At 42.3% G+C, this 22,398-nt stretch overlaps 2 protein-coding genes across 2 annotated transcripts in view; one reads left to right on the forward strand and one right to left on the reverse strand.

Annotated features, from left to right (window-relative positions):
• The window catches only part of LOC106930065 (calpain-5), a 28,369-nt gene extending 13,949 nt beyond the window's left edge, over positions 1-14,420 (reverse strand). Inside the window, exons 1-2 of the mRNA XM_015007386.2 lie at positions 14,256-14,420; positions 5,040-5,171 (exon numbers count right to left, since the gene is read on the reverse strand). Of these exons, the coding sequence (XP_014862872.2) occupies positions 5,040-5,171; positions 14,256-14,420 (297 nt within the window). The remainder of the gene's footprint in view (positions 1-5,039; positions 5,172-14,255) is intronic.
• On the forward strand, positions 540-1,128 carry LOC106930066 (olfactory marker protein). Its single transcript, XM_015007387.2, has one exon. The coding sequence runs from the start codon at positions 652-654 to the stop codon at positions 1,126-1,128; it is 477 nt and encodes a 158-aa protein (XP_014862873.1). The 5' UTR covers positions 540-651.
• Positions 14,421-22,398: the final 7,978 nt, after the last annotated feature.

Genomic DNA, 22,398 nt, shown 5'->3' on the forward strand with positions numbered 1-22,398 from the left:
TTTTAAATTCTGAAATTTCCTCCTCCTTTTTTTCTTCTATGATGGTAGTAATATGCCATCATACTACAGTAGTTGTACAGTAGGGAGTCAAATGGAAGCAGAAAAAAGTGCAAAATGGGAATTTTGTATAATAGATCCCATTTAAGACTGAACAGAAGTACACAGTGACTTGCATTCCCCTGCTATTTCTAAAGTCCCAAGAGGAAAGAACTAACGTTTTTTTTTCTCATCCTTTTCCACGTGACCAAAATCAACACATCAGGGACTGACTTTTTCATAACAAATATCTGCAAAGTGAATTATAAGTTTGAGCGATCCAGATGGAACTTCATGTTCTGGATGTGCTGCTGTAACCAAGCGATCAAAGTCAAAAACAAATGTGTGACAAACAGTTCTAAGTACAGCTCCAAGTACAGCTCCCAGGGGGCCGGTGCTGAGCTCTGCTTCGAAATGTAATTAGATCCTGTTTTCTCCTGGCTCATCTGTACCCTCCCTCTGTTCTTTAACGCTGCTTAGGCGTGAAGTCATGTAAACTGTGGCAGTCAGCAGAAAGAGACGGAGACAGTGGACAGAGAAAAAGTCAAGATTGGACACAGAAGCCGATTTTAATCCAGCCTGCAGTTGTTGTCGTCCGCTGAGTGCTGTGGGAGAATGTCTGCAAAGACTGAGCTGCATTTCCGACTGGATGCCCAGCTGACAGAGGTGATGCGCCTGCGGGTCCAGTCCCTGCAGCAGCGCAGCCAGAAGCGACAGGAGGGCGAGCGCTTGCTGCAGCCCAACGAGGCTGTGTACCGGCTGGACTTCTCCAAGCAGTCGCTTCGCTTCTCCCACTGGACGGTGCGGCTGGCGCAGCCTGGGCGCCTCACCATCATAGCCATCTCGCAGCTCTGGACGCCGGACCTCACCAACCTGATGACGCGCCAGCTGCTGGAGCCCGTCGGTGTGTTCTGGAGAGCGGCTACTGAGGACACGCCCGCCCAGTGCTACGAGGCGGACGCGGCTGAGTTCGGGGAGAGGATCGCAGAGCTGGCCAAGGTGAGGAAGGTGATGTACTTCCTGTTTGCTTTTGCAGAAGGATGCAGCCCTGAGAGTGTCGACTGCTCCATCACCTTCATAGTGGACGCTTAAAAAGTGCAACAAACTGAAAGAACTCAAAGTTTTACCTTTCTTGTGTGATTAATTCAGTCATAAACTAGTTGGCCAAGTTATTTTATGAATTCAAGAACATTTGGAACCAAATTTGTTGTTTGCTTTTTATCTCTGCAGCCATTAATGATGGGAATAAATACAGTTAAATCAAATAACAGCTGTGTCCTGGTTTTATTTGAATGGCTCATACACTTTTCCCACAGTAAAATTAAATACCCTATATACCTAACTGGTCCAAGACGAAAACACAAATTTCACAAAAAAACATATCCCTCAATTTCAATAACCTTGTTTACTGTATGAAATATAAGATGAACAATAAGTCACTGAGTCATTTGTAATAATTAATATACACTACATTGAAACAAACATTAACCAAATGGTGTTAAGGTAAATGATGTAAAAAACAAACAAAGAAAGTTAAAATAATTTTGGGAATGCCAACTGACCTAAAATAAGTCAGATTTAACTTCAGACAGTGAGAAAAACTTTATGTGTCTTTTTATTAGATGTATGAAAAAAATCCAGTTTCAGTTGTAAATAACATTTAGAAACTTTGGCTTTTAATGAATCATCAAATTGTACTTTGTTACAAAACTGTTCAATTTGAAAATCAAGCTTAATACAGAAATTCAGCACTTTCCAAACCTTGAAAATACCTAATAGAAATTTGAGACTTTTCAAGGCTTTCAGACGCCTGTATGATCCCTGTATTTGTCATTTCTTGGGTTGAGAGCTGAACCAAAATGTTCCTTTCTGACAAACATTCAGCCCTGAAGGGTTTGCCTGAGCCCGGTCCCACATGAGGAAATGCACAGAGACAGAGTGAGTATTCCCCAGCAGATGAGCAAGCCGCCACATAATGGTGACCCTGACAAACAGGAGGAAGAAGGAAGCTCGCTCCCTCCTCTTCCTCCCTAAGGCTCACCGTGGCTTCTACAAAACACCTCAGGCTCTGCTCAGGAAGCATGCCCGAGAGGCACCTGAGAACATGTGAACGTGTCACAGATCAGGTGAATCTCAGCTCATTTCTTGTCAGCTATAGATTTTGTGGAAGCACAAGAGGCTGAGTCTGGTTTTACCCCAAAAAAATTTCAGCGCGCTCTCAGGAGTCCCAATTAAAACCGTCGCGCCTGCAGCCTCTGAATCCATGAATATGGATTATTGTTCGGTCTCCTCATTGCTATGCATCATTCTGCTCATTCTTGCATGTCACTTGTTGACCAAAACCCAAATTGGACCAAACAGGATTGTATTTTAGCGGTGGCTGTTTTTTTAGCTCGATGAGCGTAACAGTGACCAGGAGAGTGCTGCTTAAGTTTTCATCAGTGACAATTGGTTTAGTAGAGCATCAAAATATTCAACATAGCAAATTATTCATGTCTGATTTAGGAGAAAATATTTATTGAAAGAATAGTTCAAACATGTAAGTTAATAAATCCTCTTTATAGGTTTTCTGTATGGCTCCAACGAGTTATATTTGTATATTCACACTTTAATGACTAGATTTTATGATTATTAATAAGAATAAGAATGATACAATGTACGCAATATAATTATTATTTATTTTATAACAAAGTTGTTTTTAATTCTATGTCTACTGCTATTGGAATGCTATAAATAATAATGTTAACAATAATGATGTTGATATAATTTATATTAATATAAAGTTAAAATTAATATAACTACAATAAATAATCACTGTTTCACAATAGCTGGCTGTATGTTTTTATGATGTAGCTCTTTGAACTGCCTTGTTACTGAAATGTTCGACACAAATAAACTTTAAATAAATAAATATTAAATTTTTATTGCAATTACATTCTGACAGTTTTTTTAATACTACTACTATAATTATTCTAATAAATAGAATAATGATAGTAATATTTTCATTACTATTATTATCATTATTATGATTGCAATTATTGCATAGAATAATTATTATTCTGATTAATTATTATTACTGTCATTATATTGCTGACAGCACATTGGCTGGAACACATTATCTCTCTTTTAACTTATTTCTAAAGGACTACCTCATGTTTAAATGTCTTCTGTTTCCTTTCTATGTTAACATTATTATTAATTTTGCCCTTTAGCGTTTAGTTTGTCCAAACCAAGTTAACAGCAGTGAGTAAAGCAGTGCTATCAACAGTCTTGACTGGGATTCTGTTTTCTGTTTTTAAAACAAACAAAAAAGTTTCTCAGGTTCTTTTTCTTCATGCAGTTTCGTCACGACATAACCAACAGCTGAACAGTTTTTTTTCCAGCTTCAGGTGAGAGTTTCAACACCTCCTTGGAGGGCGTGAATGAGTTGAAAGTCAAATGACAGTTTGTCAGAGTGCTAATGGAAAGAAGAAACAAGATGTGCTTCTAACAGAATCTCATCATTAAGGTTTGTGCTTCTTCACATTAAAATTGAAATCAGCTAAAACATGAGAGGTGGCCAGTTATGAATCGAGCATACGCTAATCTGTCTGCAGCTAAGTCAGAGTTTCACAGGGTCCATCCATCCATCTGTCACAATGCATTGTCACTCTTTCTCCATCCATCTGTACTGGCTGCTAGTCAGAGCAGTGTAAACAACCTTCTGCAGGTTACATCCTGATAAAAATCACATTTAGCCTAAGAGCTTCCAGTTTGTCCTCAGAGACTCCACACCATGTAAACAGGGAGGTGCTTTAGTGCTCTGATCTTTACATTGTCAAATAATGGTTGCTAATGGATACAAGCATTCATTAGAGGATAATTAAAACTGCACTTTAGCAAAGTATTGAGTTCATATATTGTACATCTTCAGAAATGTTTTTCCTCAATGTGTTCGTCATTAATGGAAAGAGACAGACATGGGATTATATCTACTTATTGTTATATATACTTTGCATCCAAGGAGCAAAACTTTGACAACCTTTTAAAATGTTGATCTTCAGGCTTCCTGATGGATCTCTGATGCTTTTTAAAGATGGTTTTCAAAGATACTACTTTGATACTTAACTTTTTTTTGTTGATCTGCACTTGTTCGGTTTGATCATTTTTAAACTCACGCTATGGTGGCCCAGAAGGGCCAACAAAGTGCAAAAGCCATAATGAAACAACTTAAGCCTCAATGGAAGATATGTTAAAAAGGAAGTTAATGTAACTTTGTACTAATGTAACTCCATTTTAGTAAACTTTGTTGCAGCTCTCTTTTGCTATGTTGTTTCTGCTTGCTGATGCACGGTGGCTTTTATTTTTGTTGTTGCTTGTTGTTGTGTTTGTAGCTCCGTTGCTTTTGTTGTTGCGTTGTGGTTTGGCCACTGTTTCACAAATTAAAATGCATTATTTTAGTCACAGTGGTTCAGTTGGTAGCACTGTTGCCTTTCAGCAAGAAGGTCCTGGGTTCGACTCCCGACCCGGTGTCTTTCTGCATGAACTTTACGTGTTCTTCCTGTGCATGGTGGGTTCTCTTCAGGTACTCGGGCTTCCTCCCACAGTCCAAAAACTGTCTGTCAATTCTCTCAAAATTTTCCCTATGTGTGTGTGCATGATTGTTTGTCTTGTCTGTCTCTGTGATGGACTGATGACCCTGCCTCTCGCCTGTTGATAGCTGGAGATAGGCACCAGCACCCCTCTCAACCCCGATGGGAGGAAGGTGTAAGAAAATGGATGGATGGATGTTATAGTCACAACTGAAAAATGAACAGGAAATGATCGAAGCACTGCAAAAAGTCCAAAGAAGAAGTTTGAGATATTTTGAAAAACTGTTCATAGATACAACTTCACAGGATTACAAGACAGCCTTGCTCCAGAAAAGTATAAAGACATTTTTGCATTAATTTTGTTAAGTTTAGCTTCATTTGAAGACACACCAAAACAGCATGAAGTTAAAGCCCGCGTTCAGAGATACTTACTTTTTGCCACAGAGACTCTCTGGATGCTAGGCTGGAACAAGCTGCAACAAACCAGCAGTTGCCCAACTGTCCCTGATGTAGATCATGTGCACTGATGCCATCCACAAACAGGTGAGGGTCCTCACACAGTTCCTAAACACGGACAGAAAACACTCAATGATTGCGCCATTTATTCATGGAAAAAACCTTTCAGAATCTATTTTAATGACAGAAAACATTTCTCAAAAATGAAGAAACATCAGGTAATTAAAACAGATTATCAACAGTTACACAATTCAATACATTAATAAGCTTCTATATAAATATTCACATGTGATAATATAAATAAGTATACAGTATTTAAATGTTAATTTAATAAATAAATGCATTTTCTAACATTTTTTCTAAAAATAAAAAATAAAAAAATATAAAAAAATATTTAGGGTGCCAATGTTTTCAAATAAATATTTTTGAATATAATACAAACAAATACACTTATAAGTTAAAAGAAACATAATTAACCATTTTTTCCATCTATGTTATTATTTCATATTTCTGTTTAGCAGCATATCAACTCATTCTATCTGTGAGCCTTAGTGGGCGTGGTTAACACTGCTCTGGGCAACATGATTGCTCTGCAGCTCAGATGGTTAACCAATCGGTTAATGTGTTAGCATTTTGGTGAATGACGGTTAAGTGATTAAGTTATTTTAAGACAAACTACAGGATGGAGATTGAGAAATGTGAGGTAAAATACTGAAATACCCAATTTTAAACATGTAATAAAATAAAATCTCACATAATTCTTTCAACATTTAATTATTTTATTGTGCTTTTAATAAACTTAAGAAACTTTTTCATAAATAACTGATACATGTGATACACACTGGTAGTTTCCCCCCAGTACACCAGCCTAATATTTAACATTTTTAAATATTTAAGTGTTAAAATAACATCAAAAGAAAAGCAGTGTACGATTTTGGCTTTCGTTTGATTCAGAACTGTAATGATAAAAGCATATAAATAGATTATTGAGGCCAGTTGATAAATTAGAGACAGACCATCTGTCCTCATGCACCGTCCTGTCACACTGCTGACCTTTTCCACAGGAGTGGGAGCTCAGCTTTGCATTTGTGAAATCACATTTCCTGCTGCTTCTGTGACGAGGTTCATTTTTCAGCCACAATATGCAACGACTGAGAGCCCTGAAAACGCACTCAATAAGCTGCTGAACGCTTACACCTACCCACACACATGGAGAGCAGAAAATATAACCCACACATAAGCACACGCACAACCACGCTCCCCATGGTTAATGTGATAGTGTGTGGGATGGTTAGCTACTACAGGAAGTGAGCCGCCAGGGGCCTCTCAGACATACAAACTCACTGTTTTGTTTAAAAAAAAAGCAAAAAAAAAAACATGTTTTAAGATAAATGGGAAAAAACCATTGCAATGACCTGGAGAGACTGGTTTATACAGTCAGAAGACAAAAAGTTATTAACTGAACTGCTTCTCAATGAGACAGAAGTACTTGTAGGAAATGGAGGTAGAAACTCCGATTTGCACCGTGTTTCTCTTCTTCTCCATCCCTACCAGTATTAATTTCAGCAGAACTATGCATCATCATGGCAGCAGCACTGCATGCTAATTGGGAGCTTTCCACTTGCTAAATAGAGCCAATTATTGTCCTGGTCTCTGCAAAACTTTGTTCTGGCAAGGCGTGCAGAGGCCCTTAGAGGCGTGCAGAGACCTTAGGGGCCCAACCTTCTCACAGAAATGCTTTATTGTGCCATAAACAGAAGAGATATCTGTCTTTTACTTTCTGGAAAAATACTCCTGTTCCGTTGCAGTAAACTGCAACCCAAACAACACCTGAAAAACGAAGAAAGTTGGTTGTGCAGAAGGCTTTACTAATGCTTTTCAAAGATATATGGTTCCATATTTGTGCATCTTTTTGAAGCTATTTTCACGTGCAAGTATAAATGTAGAGTTGGGAGGCATGGTCAGCAGCAGCTTATTTGGTTTTAAAGTGACAGAGACCCTAAACACCCCATTCTGAAAGGAGCTCAAAATGGGCAGAACTGAGCAAACTAAAATCTCATTATCCAGGAATTATTTTGTGCAACTAAATATAACAAAAATGTTTTATGTTCTCCATAGACCTATCCTAACTGGTTCAAGGAAGCATAATTAGGTCACCTTTAAGCCCAGTGTGCAGCTTTACTGTTAAATATCAGCACTTGTGCTAATGTATAATGTCATGTGTATACACACAAAGGGCTAGCACCACACATTCACAACTTATACAGGATGCAAGCAAGGTCAGTCATTTGCTGACTCTGCAAAGCTGAATGCTGCAAAAGCAAAGTTTTAATCAGAAGCAGAGGCCACTGCAGTGAGGTCTCGACTGACTCCCTCATCCCACGTTACATTCAGTAAATCTGGGTTACACTGAGGGTACAGTGAGTAGGAGTGACGTTTGGCCACTGTACATCTGAGTTAAGTTATTGAGGCACGTTTCTTCTTCCTGTCTGCAGTAGCATTGATTCCCAGAGACTGAGCAGCAGTGAGAACTCCCTGTGGTGGCCCGCCATCCACAGACAGGCGCAGGTGGAAGAGTAATAGGGTATCGATCAGCGCCCGGCCCTGTAGACACTAAAGTAATGTGAATACTGTGGCTGAGCGCAGCCTTGTCAAACACCCTGCCACTAAAGACTTTCTAACCAGTTTCAGAGCCTTTTTGGCGCCATTCATCAGCCAAGCCCAGGGGGAAAGGATCCATCAGCCTCATGCAACGGCTCTGTGCAACAAACTCACTCTCTTTTTGTCATCTTTTATCTGTTTCTATCTCTCCTCCTCTCACTGAATGTTTATCTCTCTGTAACAGGGCTGGGCGATAAGGCTTGAAATAAAATCTCAGATTTTTTTCATACCAAATCTGAGTTCTGATTTTTATCAATTATTGTTCTCACTTTCTTTTCTAAAAAAGAAATTACAAAATAACAGATTATTTTTTAAAACGTGACTTTTATTTCAATCAACGCTTCTATGAGTTGTTCAAATCTTCAAAAGCTAAAAATCAATTTATCGATAAAATTAATTAATCGCCCAGCCATTCTCTGTAAGTATCCTGCTGCTTTTGGGGACAAATGTGCAAATTAACTCGAAGAACAAAAGCCCAGAACTTTGTGAAGATGCTGCTGAAGATGGTGAAACAGAGTCATCATCCAGAGTGAAACCTGTCCTGTACCGACATGGGCAAGGAAAGAGCCAAAGGACACAAGATGGCATCAGGAGGAAAGAACATTATGTGGAAATATTGAAGTAACAGGAAATTAAACGCTTGAGCTCAGATTGATCTTCCAGATGGACAATAACCCTCAGCATACAGCTAAAGTGATTGCAAAGTGGCTTTGGGCAACAAAATCAATGTTTTGGCCAACACAAAGCCCTGATCTCAAGCCTAGAGAATCTGTGTGGCCTACAAACCAGACCCAGTTCACCTGGTTCTACCAGGAAGAATGGGCCAGAACTCCAGCAAACTATTGAGCGAAGTTCAGAGGCAACACTACCAAATACTGAGAAAATATATGTAAACTTCTGATTATTAATAAATAAATACCTGACATGATATGAATTTTAAACAGAAGGGACAGATCCTAAGTTGAATTAAAACAAAGCTTAATCCTTAATCTTCCCAGTTCTTTTTCTGAGTTTTGTGGCCCCACCTGACCTTAACGTCCAGCCAGAGCTGAAATGCACTTCAGGCTAAATCTGAGGGCGGGTGTGCAGTGTTTAAAACAAGCTTTTCCCAAAACCTTCATTAAATTTTGATGGTTCTGAGCATTTCAGTCCCTCAAAGGCACTCTTTCCTTAAGTAGTTTAACGTCTAACTTCATTATCATGCACTCCCCACTGAATAATACAGTACATCCAGAATGAGCTTTTAGTGTCCGTTGGGAAGAACAGCAGAGAAATCCAAGATCTGTTTATGCGTTCACTGCACTAGTATCAGTAAGTTAAGGAGCCCAAATTAGTCAACTTTATCGGGTTATAATGCTACATCAGGAACTGCGCCCTAGACTAGTCTCTGTTATTGATGTGTGATCTTTCCTGAAAATGAAGGCCGCCTGTCAAGGTTAGTGTCTCTTTGGAGACGGTTTTACCCGTCATACAGAACCACTTCTAAAGATCTTCACCCACATTAGCAGGGGAAGAGATGGTAACTTAAATCAGCAGGAAGCTTGCACAAAGCAGGAGAAATGAATATTTATGAAAGCAGTACAGCTGCTTGCTGCAGGAAGTTAGGAAAGAAGTAAATACTGGTTGTAGCAGTATATTCCAAAACAGACAAAGGGATTGTGTTGTGGAGGTAGATGATGAAACACCACATGCATGAATTTAAACTATGTGGGATCCTATTGGTCCACAATTTTTCCTTCAACTGAGTCTTCCATTACTGTGCCTGGATATGGAACTCAGTGAAGAACTTTTGTAGCTTACCCTCCTTGTGGAGGGTTTTTGTTAACCATTTTAACCATTATCAACTCAAATTCAAAAAATACTTTATAATCTTTTTTTACATATTTGTCAAAAATGACACCATGTCATGACAGTACAAGACAGACAGTATGAAAAACATCAAGCTCTCTGCTATGCTACAGCTTCTTCCTGATAGCGTCTCGAATGCTAGGCTAAATAGCATAGCCACTGTTGACAATGGATAAACAATGTTCCTGTAACAATAAGTTGTTTTAGCACATTGAGCAGTGCCTGTACGAGGATGACATCACGACATGGTGATAGTTTTAACAAATATGTAAAAACTTTTTTTTTTCATATATATATATATATATATATATATCTGAGAGCGAATGTCTCAGACAATGGGGAACAGAGGACGAGGTGCTGGAGGAACCATCATGGGAAGACAAGCCCCTACATGGGATGTACCACCGACAAATAAATGAAGTGGCTGATATCAGGAAATCCTACCAATGGCTGGAGAAAGCTGGACTCAAGGACAGCACAGAGGCCCTCATCCTGGCCGCCCAGGAACAGGCACTAAACACCAGAGCAATAGAGGCTCAGATCTACCACACCAGACAAGACCCAAGGTGTAGGTTGTGCAAGGAGGCCTCTGAGACAGTCCAGCACATAACAGCAGGGTGCAAGATGCTGGCAGGGAAAGCATACATGGAACGACATAACCAAGTGGCGGGCATAGTGTACAGGAACATCTGTGCCGAATATGGACTGGAAGCCCCGAGGTCAAAGTGGGGAACACCCCCAAAGGTGGTGGAGAATGACCGAGCTAAGATCCTGTGGGACTTCCAGATCCAAACAGACAAGATGGTAATGGCGAACCAACCGGACATTGTGGTGGTGGATAAAGAACAGAGGAAAGCCGTTGTGGTGGATGTAGCAATACCAAGTGACCACAACATCAGGAAAAAGGAGCATGAGAAACTGGAGAAATACCAGGGCCTCAGAGAGGAACTGGAGAAGGCCTGGAAGGTGAAGACCACAGTGGTGCCTGTGGTCATAGGGGCCCTCGGGGCAGTCACCCCCAAACTGGAGCAGTGGCTCAAACAGATCCCAGGAACAACATCAGACATCTCAGTCCAGAAATGTGCAGTTCTAGGCACAGCCAAGATACTGCGCAGAACCCTCAAGCTCCCAGGCCTCTGGTAGAGGACCCGAGCTCAGAGGATGAAAGAGACCACCCGCGGAGGGTGAGAAGGGAATTTTTTATATATATATATATATATATATATATATATATATATATATATATATATATATATATATATATATATATATATATATATATATATATATATACCAAGGAGATGCTCTGTTCCCACTGCTGTTCTGCATAGGCCTGAACCCCCTCAGCCAAATCATCAACAAGACTGGCTACGGATACTGACTCAAGAATGGGGCCACAATCAGTCACCTCCAATACATGGATGACATCAAGCTGTACGCCAAGAGCGAGCGAGACATCGACTCACTGATCCACACCACCAGGATCTACAGCACTCACATTGGGATGTCATTCGGACTAGAGAAGTGTGGCCGGATGGTTACAAAGAGAGGGAAGGTCGTCCGCACAGAAGGGGTCTCACTCCCAGGAGGAACAATAGCAGACATAGAGCACAGTTACAAGTACCTGGGAATACCACAAGCAAATGGCAACCTCGATGAGGTCACAAGGAAAGGAGCCACAGCCAAATACCTCCAACGAATAAGGCAAGTCCTGAGAAGCCAGCTCAATAGCAAGAACAAGATCCGTGCAATAAACAGCTATGCCTTACCAGTAATCAGATACCCTGCCGGAATAATTAGCTGGCCAATGGAAGAGATAAAGGCCACGGATGTTAAGACTCAGAAGCTACTAACCATGCATGGAGGGTTCCACCCCAAATCCAGCACCCTGAGACTGTACACAAGCCGTAAGGAAGGAGGCAGAGGACTAGTGAGTGTGAGAGCCACTGTCCAGGATGAAACATCCAAGATCCATAAATACATCAAGGACAAAGCCTCAACGGACGATGTGCTCAGCGAATGTCTCAGGCAATGGGGAACAGAGGACGAGGTGCTGGAGGAACCATCATGGGAAGACAAGCCCCTACATGGGATGTACCACCGACAAATAACTGAAGTGGCTGATATCAGGAAATCCTACCAATGGCTGGAGAAAGCTGGACTCAAGGACAGCACGGAGGCCCTCATCCTGGCCGCCCAGGAACAGGCCCTAAACACCAGAGCAATAGAGGCTCAGATCTACCACACCAGACAAGACCCAAGGTGGAGGTTGTGCAAGGAGGCCCCTGAGACAGTCCAGCACATAACAGCAGGGTGCAAGATGCTGGCAGGGAAAGCGTACATGGAACGACATAACCAAGTGGCGAGCATAGTGTACAGGAACATCTGTGCCGAATATGGACTGGAAGCCCCGAGGTCAAAGTGGGGAACACCCCCAAAGGTGATGGAGAATGACCGAGCTAAGATCCTGTGGGACTTCCAGATCCAGACAGACAAGATGGTAATGGCGAACCAACCGGACATTGTGGTGGTGGATAAAGAACAGAGGAAAGCCGTTGTGGTGGATGTAGCAATACCAAGTGACCACAACATCAGGAAAAAGGAGCACGAGAAACTGGAGAAATACCAGGGCCTCAGAGAGGAACTGGAGAAGGCCTGGAAGGTGAAGACCACAGTGGTGCCTGTGGTCATCGGGGCCCTCGGGGCAGTCACCCCCAAACTGGAGCAGTGGCTCAAACAGATCCCAGGAACAACATCAGACATCTCAGTCCAGAAATGTGCAGTTCTAGGCACAGCCAAGATACTGCGCAGAACCCTCAAGCTCCCAGGCCTCTGGTAGAGGACCCGAGCTCAGAGGATGAAAGAGACCACCCGCGGAGGGTGAGAAGGGAATTTAATTTTTTATTTTTATATACATATATATATATATATATATATAAAAGTTACATTATGCAGATTTAATCCTAAAGGGAAATTAAATGTGTTCAGGGAAAATGCTTTGAGTAAAAAAGTAATTTTTCAAAATATGCTAATAAGGTCAAAATAATCTAAGTCAATTTAACACTGAAAAAAACAGAATAGCAAAAAGTTATTTTTGCAGTTTTGTTGTTTTTATTCTAAAATGCTATTTTTTTATGAAAAAATCATAATCCTTGGACCTTTACATCAACAAACACAACAGAGTAAATGACGACACAAATCATCTCCCAATGAAAACGGAAAAAAATCCTCCTCCTCCCAAGCTCTCTCCCTTCTTCTAGTTTTACGTCTGCATGACTGACATCAGTAGCGCAGACCAAAACATGTAATCTGTGTGACCCAGTTTCCATGGCGATGCACGTTGGCAGAAGGAGGTTACACCATCCAGAACCACGGCCTGCTGCGCAAGGGGGATAACAGCGGCAGGGGACTCGGCTCGCAGAGTCCTGAGGCCCTGCATCTCATATCATCCACAGCTCCAATACATCACCGGCTTATACACAAGGAGAGTGCAGTGGAGCAATTACTGATTACTGCTGAAGTTAGCGGGGAATTAAAAATGATTAGTCATACTGTGGGGTTAATAATCTCCAATCCTGCAGGGACCTTAAGTACTGATAGCTGACTCATTTTGATGCTTTTAAAAGGCAAAAATACTCCTCAGAATTTATTGCAGGTTGCATCATCAGGAGACCCACACATGCATCACATTTAGCTTTTTATAGAGTAATAGTAAGTCTTGCTACATTGGGTGCAAAGTTAAACTGAAGGTGTTTGATAGCTGTGAAGATGTCTTTGTATTTTCAGAACACAAGAAAAACCTCTATTTCAATCACAGAGCGTATCATATGAAAGACTTATTCACCAGGAGACAGAATACTTGTAGCCATTTTCACAAAATTAACAAATGAATTTTACATTTCCTATCAACGGAAGACAGAAACACATTTATGATATGCAGAAAAGATAAAAGCAATAACAGTTGTGCGTACATAATGCATATGCATATAAAGCTCTCTGTACTTGCTAACTTCTTTTAAGCAACCATTATTGCAGCATATCTCAAGCTTGTAAAGATATTAGAGCCTGCATTAAAAAAGACCTGAATATGTAAGTCAGATTACATGTTTGAGGAAGAAGAAAAGTGAAATCCCTCTCTTATTACTCCTTCCTGTATGCATACAAATGCAACTTTTATCACTAGATAAAGAAATATTCTGCACCGGGAATCAGCGATACTTCGTAAATTACTGAGATTTAACAAACCACAAAAAATATTTACAATTGTGTGAAGAAATTCTGACACTCTACCTGAAACATATTCAGTTATATGGAAATTTAATATCATCTTCAGAAATACTTAAAAAATTAACTTACAAATGAAAACAAAACTTGAAGTCAGCAGTACACTTGGGCTGATTCCACTGCAATTAGGGCAATCCCAGAATTCAGAAACAAAGTTAACATTCTAGTGGTAACAAACATTATCATAAGAATGCTAACATTCTAAGTTATGTTCAGAAATCTAAGATTAAAGTCAAATTTGTTTTTTGTCAGTGGTCCTCCTTCGTAAATTTGTCATTAAAATATTTATGCTAACAAAAGTTTCCACTGGAGGGTCAAATTTATACCATTCTTGAACTACACTCAGCTGGGCCACAAATGGCCCCCTGGGCCACATTTGGACACCCCAGACCAACTCACCTGAGGCCTCTTCCAGACCACACGTCCGATCCTGTTGCCCTGGTGAAAGAGCGAATCGTCAGTGGCGGGGAAGCGGGGGTCTTCAAACAGGAGGCCACTCTGCAGGCACTGCCTCTTCAGGGTGGAGTACTGCTGCCCCTCAAAGGCCTTCACAGAGGTAAACATCCTTCAGCCCTGAGGGGAACCACAAGGGTGACAAGGTCAGATCATTTCCTCTACACTGTAATACATACTGATGCTGCTTTTCCATCCTCTACGTTAAATGCGCAACATGTCATCATCTCTGCAGCAGTCTGAAATACCTTCACAGTGGAAACAAAAACTCATTGAGCTCTGCTGTCCTGAGCGCAGCCTCTATTCACCGGGTTAAACTGATTAATCTGTCGATTCAGTGATATCCTCTGGGGTCTCATTACCGCTGTTGTGTATTGAAGGAGCTGAGCAGACATTGATCAGCTCAGGGCATGCAGAGGGATAGAGAGGATAATCAATACGGAGCCACGGGATGAATGGTTCCATCACTACCTACATTTATAGGTCAACACACAAAGGTAAACACCTTATTTTACTCCCTCTAGGGGGCGCCACAGCAGGTGTCACACAAGCCATCCATGAACATTGTCTGTGCTCTTCTTCTTCTCCAGCCTCATATTCAGCGTCTGTCCAGAGCATTAATAATAAACTTTTGCGAGGCCCAACGGCTCAAGGAACTAAACTGTGTAGTATTGACACAGACAACTTAGTTTGGGTCGTCAGGTACTTTGTTACTGAGAAAATGTAGTAAAAAAACAGTTGTAAGGAGTAATCGGTAGCGATTTGAAATGTTTTAACCAAAGTAAACACGAATGTTAGGAAATATCATGTACCCAGTTTGCTTTTTAGGTTTTATTTTAAAATGTTGGCTCTTGGGATTGAAACATCAAATAAAGAAAGGACCACATGTGTGGATATCAACCAGAAAGCAATCCTTATTGTTAGCATTAACACCTGCCTTCAGTATGATCGATGTTTCACTTTAATATCCTGGAAGTCTAGTTCAGCTAGCTAACAAGCTAGCTGACTTTTTGAGCAAGTGGTAAAGTCAATTACTGGGGGAGTGGGAGGTTGCAGTTGGAAGCTAAATCTGACAGATGGCCTTACTGTCTTGGCTCACGGCTGCGTTGGGGGAAACCATGCTGTCATCTGGCCACTGTGGAGAGCCAACAGCATTACCTGCAGAGAATGAACCCTCAGAGTCTACAGGGCCAAACACAACAACAACAACCACCTCTGCTGAAACCCGAAAGTAAAAGATGAACTGTCAGTCGATACTGTAATTAACGCAGCCATGCTAATGAATCTTTGTGTCTCAGATCTTCTAAACCTTCAGTAATAACCAATAGAGCTGCAACCAAACAGCAGGGATCTGGAGACACTAATATAAAACAAAGCATGTTTCCACTTTAGCTACAGATGCATCACTTTTTTCACTACCGACACTGATATCTGAGGTTTGTATTGGGCGATACCAATCCAATATAAAAAAATAGTGCTAAATTGACTTAAAAACTAACATCAATAACGGTCGATATTAGTCTTTTTTTTTAACATATCAGTATCGGCCAGATAAATAAACAGGCATAAATAAACTGGTTGTTGTTTTCCCCAAAGTGTCAAAACTGCAGTGAAATATATTGTAAATATCGGTTACCGATATTTACCGATAACCGATAAATATCGGTTATCAGTCACAACTGCAATATTAACATTGGATATCAATGTCAGTCCAAATTTTCATATCGGTGCACCCCTACTTGAAACTTAATTTTTTTTTTAAACATAGACATAAATGTACAGAATTACAAATGATTACTCTGCACCAGTACATCACATTTAAATGCACCAGTAGCTTCACAACCTTAGTCAAACATGTAAAAACAACTTGTATTTGTTCACAGAGCAATTCGGAATATAACAATAAACAATTACGAAACTGACAAAAACCTAAAGTTGACTACCTTGGTCAAATACGTAAAGATAAACTGCAACAAATCTTTCAAAAGTTCAGAAAGTGCAATTACGAATTCTAAATATAATGTCAAGTAAATAATAAAGCATGATGTCGCTCAAAGCACAAAGCATAGAGTTAGACTGAATATTCAGCTGGAGTGAAGACAGATGTTTGGGTGATATTTGATCTATGAATATTTAGAACTTCGACTTCAAGGGAAACTAAAACAAATGGGAGAAAATTTCATGGGAAGTTGGTAAACAAAATGGCTCCACTTTATACCAAACAGGACTTCAACAACCGGTGCGATGTCCGACGCATTTACATTGTCTCAACTCGACAAAATGAATCATTTCTGGTCTGGTCCTACAGATGAAGACAACAGACAATAAAGGACAGTTTGAAAAACAGTTTGGCTGAAAACACAGCACTGACACTAGGTCGCAGTTGTGCTATTACTGTATATTGTTGATCTCTGACAACAAAACTATCACAATTGGAAGGTAAAACCCACTTGTCCACTTTCATTCCCCTTATTACTTACTAAACTGCATGAGAAAAATGTCCTCTTGTGAGGTGAGGGAGTCCAGTGCAGAGGCTGCAGCAGCTCTCGTCAACCAGCTGCCCACCTAGACGCAGCAATGTTCTGCTCTGAAACCGACTCACAAACATAAAAACTGAACACGAACGCTAAAACCGGCAACAAATGGCCGCCACTTGGTTTGTTCCAGGCTGTTGGTCAGCAAACGTCAACACTGATCTTATTTAAGTGCCTCATTCTGGCAGAAGTGTCACACAGCAGGGATAATGGTGTAACTGAACCACTAATATGGGGAATACAGACATAAACAACTGTAGTGCCTTCTAAAAGTATTCATACCTCTTGAACTTTTTCACATAGTACAACCGGGACTTTAACAAATTAAGTTTGATTAATTAATAACATATGTTTTAAGGTGTTAAAAACATTTACACAGACAATCACTTTTTTTCTAAACATACAAAGTTTCCAGTTGGAACCTTCATATCTGCATGTTTCTGGTACTCTCGAAAATCTGATGCACAGGTCATATCGGCAAACAACCATCCACTGGGGTTTAACTTTAGCTAATTTTATTATACTACACCACAAAGGTATTGAAGGTTTGGTAGTTTTGAATAATTTTAAAGTTTATTTATGAAAAAAAGCATGAAATGTATTGATTTGTTATGACAAGAATAACAATCACCAGCATTCATAAGGAGACATTTAACTTTAAACTTTGCAATCATAAAAACAATTATTTGCAAGAAAAGAAAAAAAATGCAATGGTTCAACTTTCTGATACATCTTAGCCACAAGATGGCACAAATGAGTCATTTGAGCAAATCACTGTAAAAAAAAAAAAAAAAAAAAAAAAAGTAGCCCAAACATCAGAGTGGCCTGGGCAGCACCATGGACAGCTCCTGTGGGATAACTGAGCCCCAATGGCTCTAAGGAGCCAACCTCAACTTAAAAATCACACAAAAATATTTACTCTACATCTGAACTCTCCATCCCCTCCCTGAAATATGGTGTTGGCAGCATCAGGCTGTGGCAGGAACATGAACCTGGTCAGTGTTGGTATATCACATCAAATCCCAAAAGTGTAAACACTGTATTGTATATTCTGCCTGGTTGGCAGGGACGTTCTGCACACATTTTCTGACATATGGACATTTGAAACAAAAGCTTTTAGTTATTAAACATTTTGAGTTAATAATTAAAAAAATGGGCCAAGCCAAAGACATTATTAGCACAAAAGAAGAACCTCTGTGTATTTTTTCTGATGTGGATGAACCATAATTAAGAAACTAATTTGTACTAATAAAGGTACATATTTAGGTGGAAAAGTAATTATATTCAAATAAAATTCTAGACTTTTTAAGAATTCACTTGGCTATTATTTGGTGAGATCTATCTTAAATATACATATATTTCAAACAGAAATGGAGCTAATAGCGAAAATTCAAACTGGAAGACTCCATCCCCTCCGTTCGTCCATCGGCGTCATGCTCATCTCCGACCTCAGCGCTGGACCTCACCTGACGTGTCCAATCATCAATCAAGTTCAGCATAAAAGGATCCACACCCAAGTCATCGGCCGCTTCCCAGCTGCGTTCAATCCGTTCATCTGCTCGCCACAGCTCCTCAGCCAGCACGTCTCATCTTCTCCACAGCTTCGTGATTCTCCGTCCTTCTACCTCTCATCCTGCGTTGGCCTTTTCTTTTCCCCTCAGACGCTCCTCTGTTGCAAGAGATGTTTCTCCCGACCTCAGCCTCGATTATTTCAAGCAGGCTCACCCGCCTATCTCTCACCTATCTGGGGTTTCCCGTACTCCTCGTCCCACCTTCAAAAAACGTCATAATAAGCCCCGTCACCTCGTTACCTTTTAACTTTTGCCATGACGCACGACGCAATTGCTTCCCGCACAGTCAGTGAGTCCAGCTAGCTAACTGCGGAGCTCTACGTGGAGGAGACAGCCTGTTAAAATATGCCACGTAAAAGACGACAGAAACGAAGAGAGGATCCGACGGAAGCAGCAAGGCCGTCTTCCTTCGCCCGCCAAGGTCTCGCTGCACCGATCCACGTCACCTTTTTCTCCCAGCTCACCATCCATTCTCCCTCCATTTCTCCACCACCGCTCTCGCATCGTCTTCACACCGTTGCCACGCGATGGGTCAGCCACGTCAACAGCTTCTCTCTCTTCCGCATGCCGCCATGGTCAGCACCTTTCCGGATTTCCCTCTCTACGCCCATCTCGGGCTGTCGGGGTAAGACGTAGCATTCTCATGTCTCATTCGCATTATTACGAACTGCATTTCAATTAGCCTATTCTCTCCCGAACTCGTAGGCCACTCAGGCTGCGCCCAATATTCTCGAGAGCTTTTAACTGCATGTTGAAGAATCGATTTGTCGTGTTTGGGGAGGCGCTTTAAAACGCCATTCGAGCTCTAAGATTCTTCACCGGGTTTACTCCCGTGCGACAGCTAAAGAGACCTGCTGCTGCTGTCTCAGCTCCGTGTGTGTTCGAATTATGGCAGCAACCAGCAATTCGCAGAGCTTTGCACAGTTTCCTCAATTAACCGACTGAGTCGAGCAAGCGTTGGAGGCAGGCAACGTTAAATAATAATGAAAGTTTATACAATGTAGCACCTTCAGCTCGTCGACTAGTGGCCTGTAGCCCGCTGATATGTTCTAAAGAGTGTAGGACCCTCGTTATTGAACGCTTTGGAAATGTCCTCGTATGGGTAGTTTTACTGCAGTGTACCTTCTGCCCCCATAAGCCAATGCCCTCATGTTAAACTCGTCTGGAGTCGGGGCAGCCTAGAGGGATTACTCATTCATATATCAGCACTCGTATGCGCACTCAGCTACTGAGAGCCATGCAGCCCATTGTCTCGGGTGTGTCGGCTACCGCATTTTTTATTTCAGCTCCATTATCAGCCAACTTGTCAACCGAAGACTATGCTGTCTTTGACTGTGTCATAATTCAAGTCATATTGCCAATTGTCTCTGCACGAGTACGTATTAATCATCCAGTAATTAGGAGTTTTGCCTCAGTTGTGAGGCATCACACGCTGTTCAGTTGCTGGCCACAGATCGTGAAGTTGACTTAAATCCCTCCATGACAATCTCGGTACAATCGTTCCAGACCTTATCAATTAAACAAGCCATGAATTCTCGCTTGCATCATCCATTTCAGCAGCTCAAGTCCTCAGCATTTTCTAACTCGTTTCACTGTCTAACCTGTTTCCGGAGAGTAATGTCAGCAAGCGATCCCGATCATCGCTCACTATAAGTTGTGTTTTAACTATAAGCCAATCCTCCACCATCTGTCTCATGTCTTCTATCGCCACCATTTAATTTAGCATACCTGCGTGTTGCATCTGGTCATTTTAACACCATTGCCGATAAGCTATCTCCCTGCCTGTGCTGTGTCCAGTCCTGCTATTAGACAAGTCACCCATTTCAAGCTTAATCTCATCCTGCCTGTATATTTCCTCAGTTTTCATCCCCATTCTGAGTCTCGGCTTTTTCTTCATGCTCATCGTAGTTCCAAGCCCTGCATGCATGCAACCTTGAGGGGAGAGAAAAAAAAAAAAAAAAAAAAAAAAAGTCTATGTTCGACTACGTTCACCAGTCTCGAGGTACTCTCTTGGCCTTACGCTAACATCCAGTGCCAGACGAGCACTGCGCAATTCTCTGGTGGTGGTTGGTCAACCTCATGCAAGTGAATGTTATCCTGTCAATATTTCGCATATCTTTCCCCTCTGTCCTTTACACCCTTAATTTAAGGTTTCTTTCCAGTCTGTAACACCCAGCTGGCCTTCACCCTCCTGACTAGCTCTGTGCCTTCTCAGTCACTCCCTCAAGCTGACCCGTACCCCCAGGCTGGCTCCGCGCCGCCTCAGCTGGCCCATGTCCCAGCTGTTCCTTCTGTCTATCCAGCGAGGCGCCTCTCCAGCCCGCACCTGTCATTCAGCCTTTCTCCAGGCTATTCTGCTGCCCCATACCCCCCAGGCCGGCTCCGCGCCGCCTCAGCTGGCCCATGTCCCAGCTGTTCCCTCTGTCTATCCAGCGAGGCGCCTCTCCAGCCCGCACCTGTCATTCAGCCTTTCTCCAGGCTATTCTGCTGTCCCGTACCCCCCGGCCCCGCCCCGCCTCAGCTGGCCCATGTCCCAGCTGTTCCCTCTGTCTATCCAGCGAGGCGCCTCTCCAGCCCGCACCTGTCATTCAGCCTTTCTCCAGGCTATTCTGCTGTCCCGTGCCCCCCAGGCTGGCTCCGCGCCGCCTCAGCTGGCCCATGTCCCAGCTGTTCCCTCTGTCTATCCAGCGAGGCGCCTCTCCAGCCTGCACCTGTCATTCAGCCTTTCTCCAGGCTATTCTGCTGTCCCGTACCCCCCAGGCTGGCTCCGCGCCGCCTCAGCTGGCCCATGTCCCAGCTGTTCCCTCTGTCTATCCAGCGAGGCGCCTCTCCAGCCTGCACCTGTCATTCAGCCTTTCTCCAGGCTATTCTGCTGTCCCGTACCCCCCAGCCCGGCCCCGCCCCGCCTCAGCTGGCCCATGTCCCAGCTGTTCCCTCTGTCTGTCCAGCGAGGCGCCTCTCCAGCCCGCACCTGTCGTTCAGCCTTTCTTCAGGCTATTCTGCATCCCCACAAGCTGACCCGTACCCTCCAGCCCGGCTCCGCGCCGCCCCGTATCCCCATGGCTGGCCCCCATTCACCTGCCCGGCTCCGCTCCATCCCAGTAGCCCCCAAGCTGTTCATGCTCACCTGCCTGGCCCCGCCATCACATTAACCACCAAGCTGTCCTGCTTCCTCCTGCCTGGTCTCACTCTCGCAGAGTATTCCTCCGCTGACTCTGTCTCCAGCCTGGCATCATGTTATGGTTTATCACTGCTGGCCTTCTTCCACCAAGTTCCTCGTGGCATCTGTCACCTCATATCTGTTCCTTCCATCAGTGCCTCACCTTTTCTCGTGATCAACATCCCTATTGGCTGACCACTTGTATGCTGTGCCTTTTCTTTCCTCTCAGCATTCTCCTCCTCCTGTCCCCCAAATCAACTCACAGGTTCAGAGTCCCACTATGGACTCTTTGCACCTCAGTTTCCGCGTTCCGGGCGGAGCGGCTCGATTGTTTCCGATCCATTACAATTATCATTTGCACTAGGTGCTTGCAGTGCTTGGCCAAGGTTGTACATCGATCCGAAGCCCCAACAAGTCAGCTGGAGAAATGTTTAAGATGCACGCCTAGTTATACATTCACTGACACGACAGTGAGTTTTACTTAAACTTTGTGGCTAACATTAACTTTAGCTTATGCTAGTAGGCAATATTCTCTGCCATTGTTCTTGTAAAAATGTGCTAATTAAGTATCTAAACATTCTAACGGACATGTATTTATTCTATTTTCAAGTCGTTAGTGTCAGAGATTAACGGGGGAGGTTACGGTTCGGGCTTTAGCTTCCGAAGCCTGACGAAGCTCAACAAGCCTCATAGCTTAACAGTAGCCCAGCTCTGGTGTCAGAGATCTGCTTCAGCTGACCGTTCAGGTTCAAAGTTGCTGCTTTAGAGAAATGTAACCATGTTGCTTCATGTCTGTGTTATTTCGCTTTATTACCTTTGCATGT

Source organism: Poecilia mexicana, unplaced genomic scaffold (assembly GCF_051168715.1).
Source record: "Poecilia mexicana isolate PSO_F unplaced genomic scaffold, ASM5116871v1 scaffold_14, whole genome shotgun sequence".
In the NCBI taxonomy this organism is placed as follows: domain Eukaryota; kingdom Metazoa; phylum Chordata; class Actinopteri; order Cyprinodontiformes; family Poeciliidae; genus Poecilia; species Poecilia mexicana.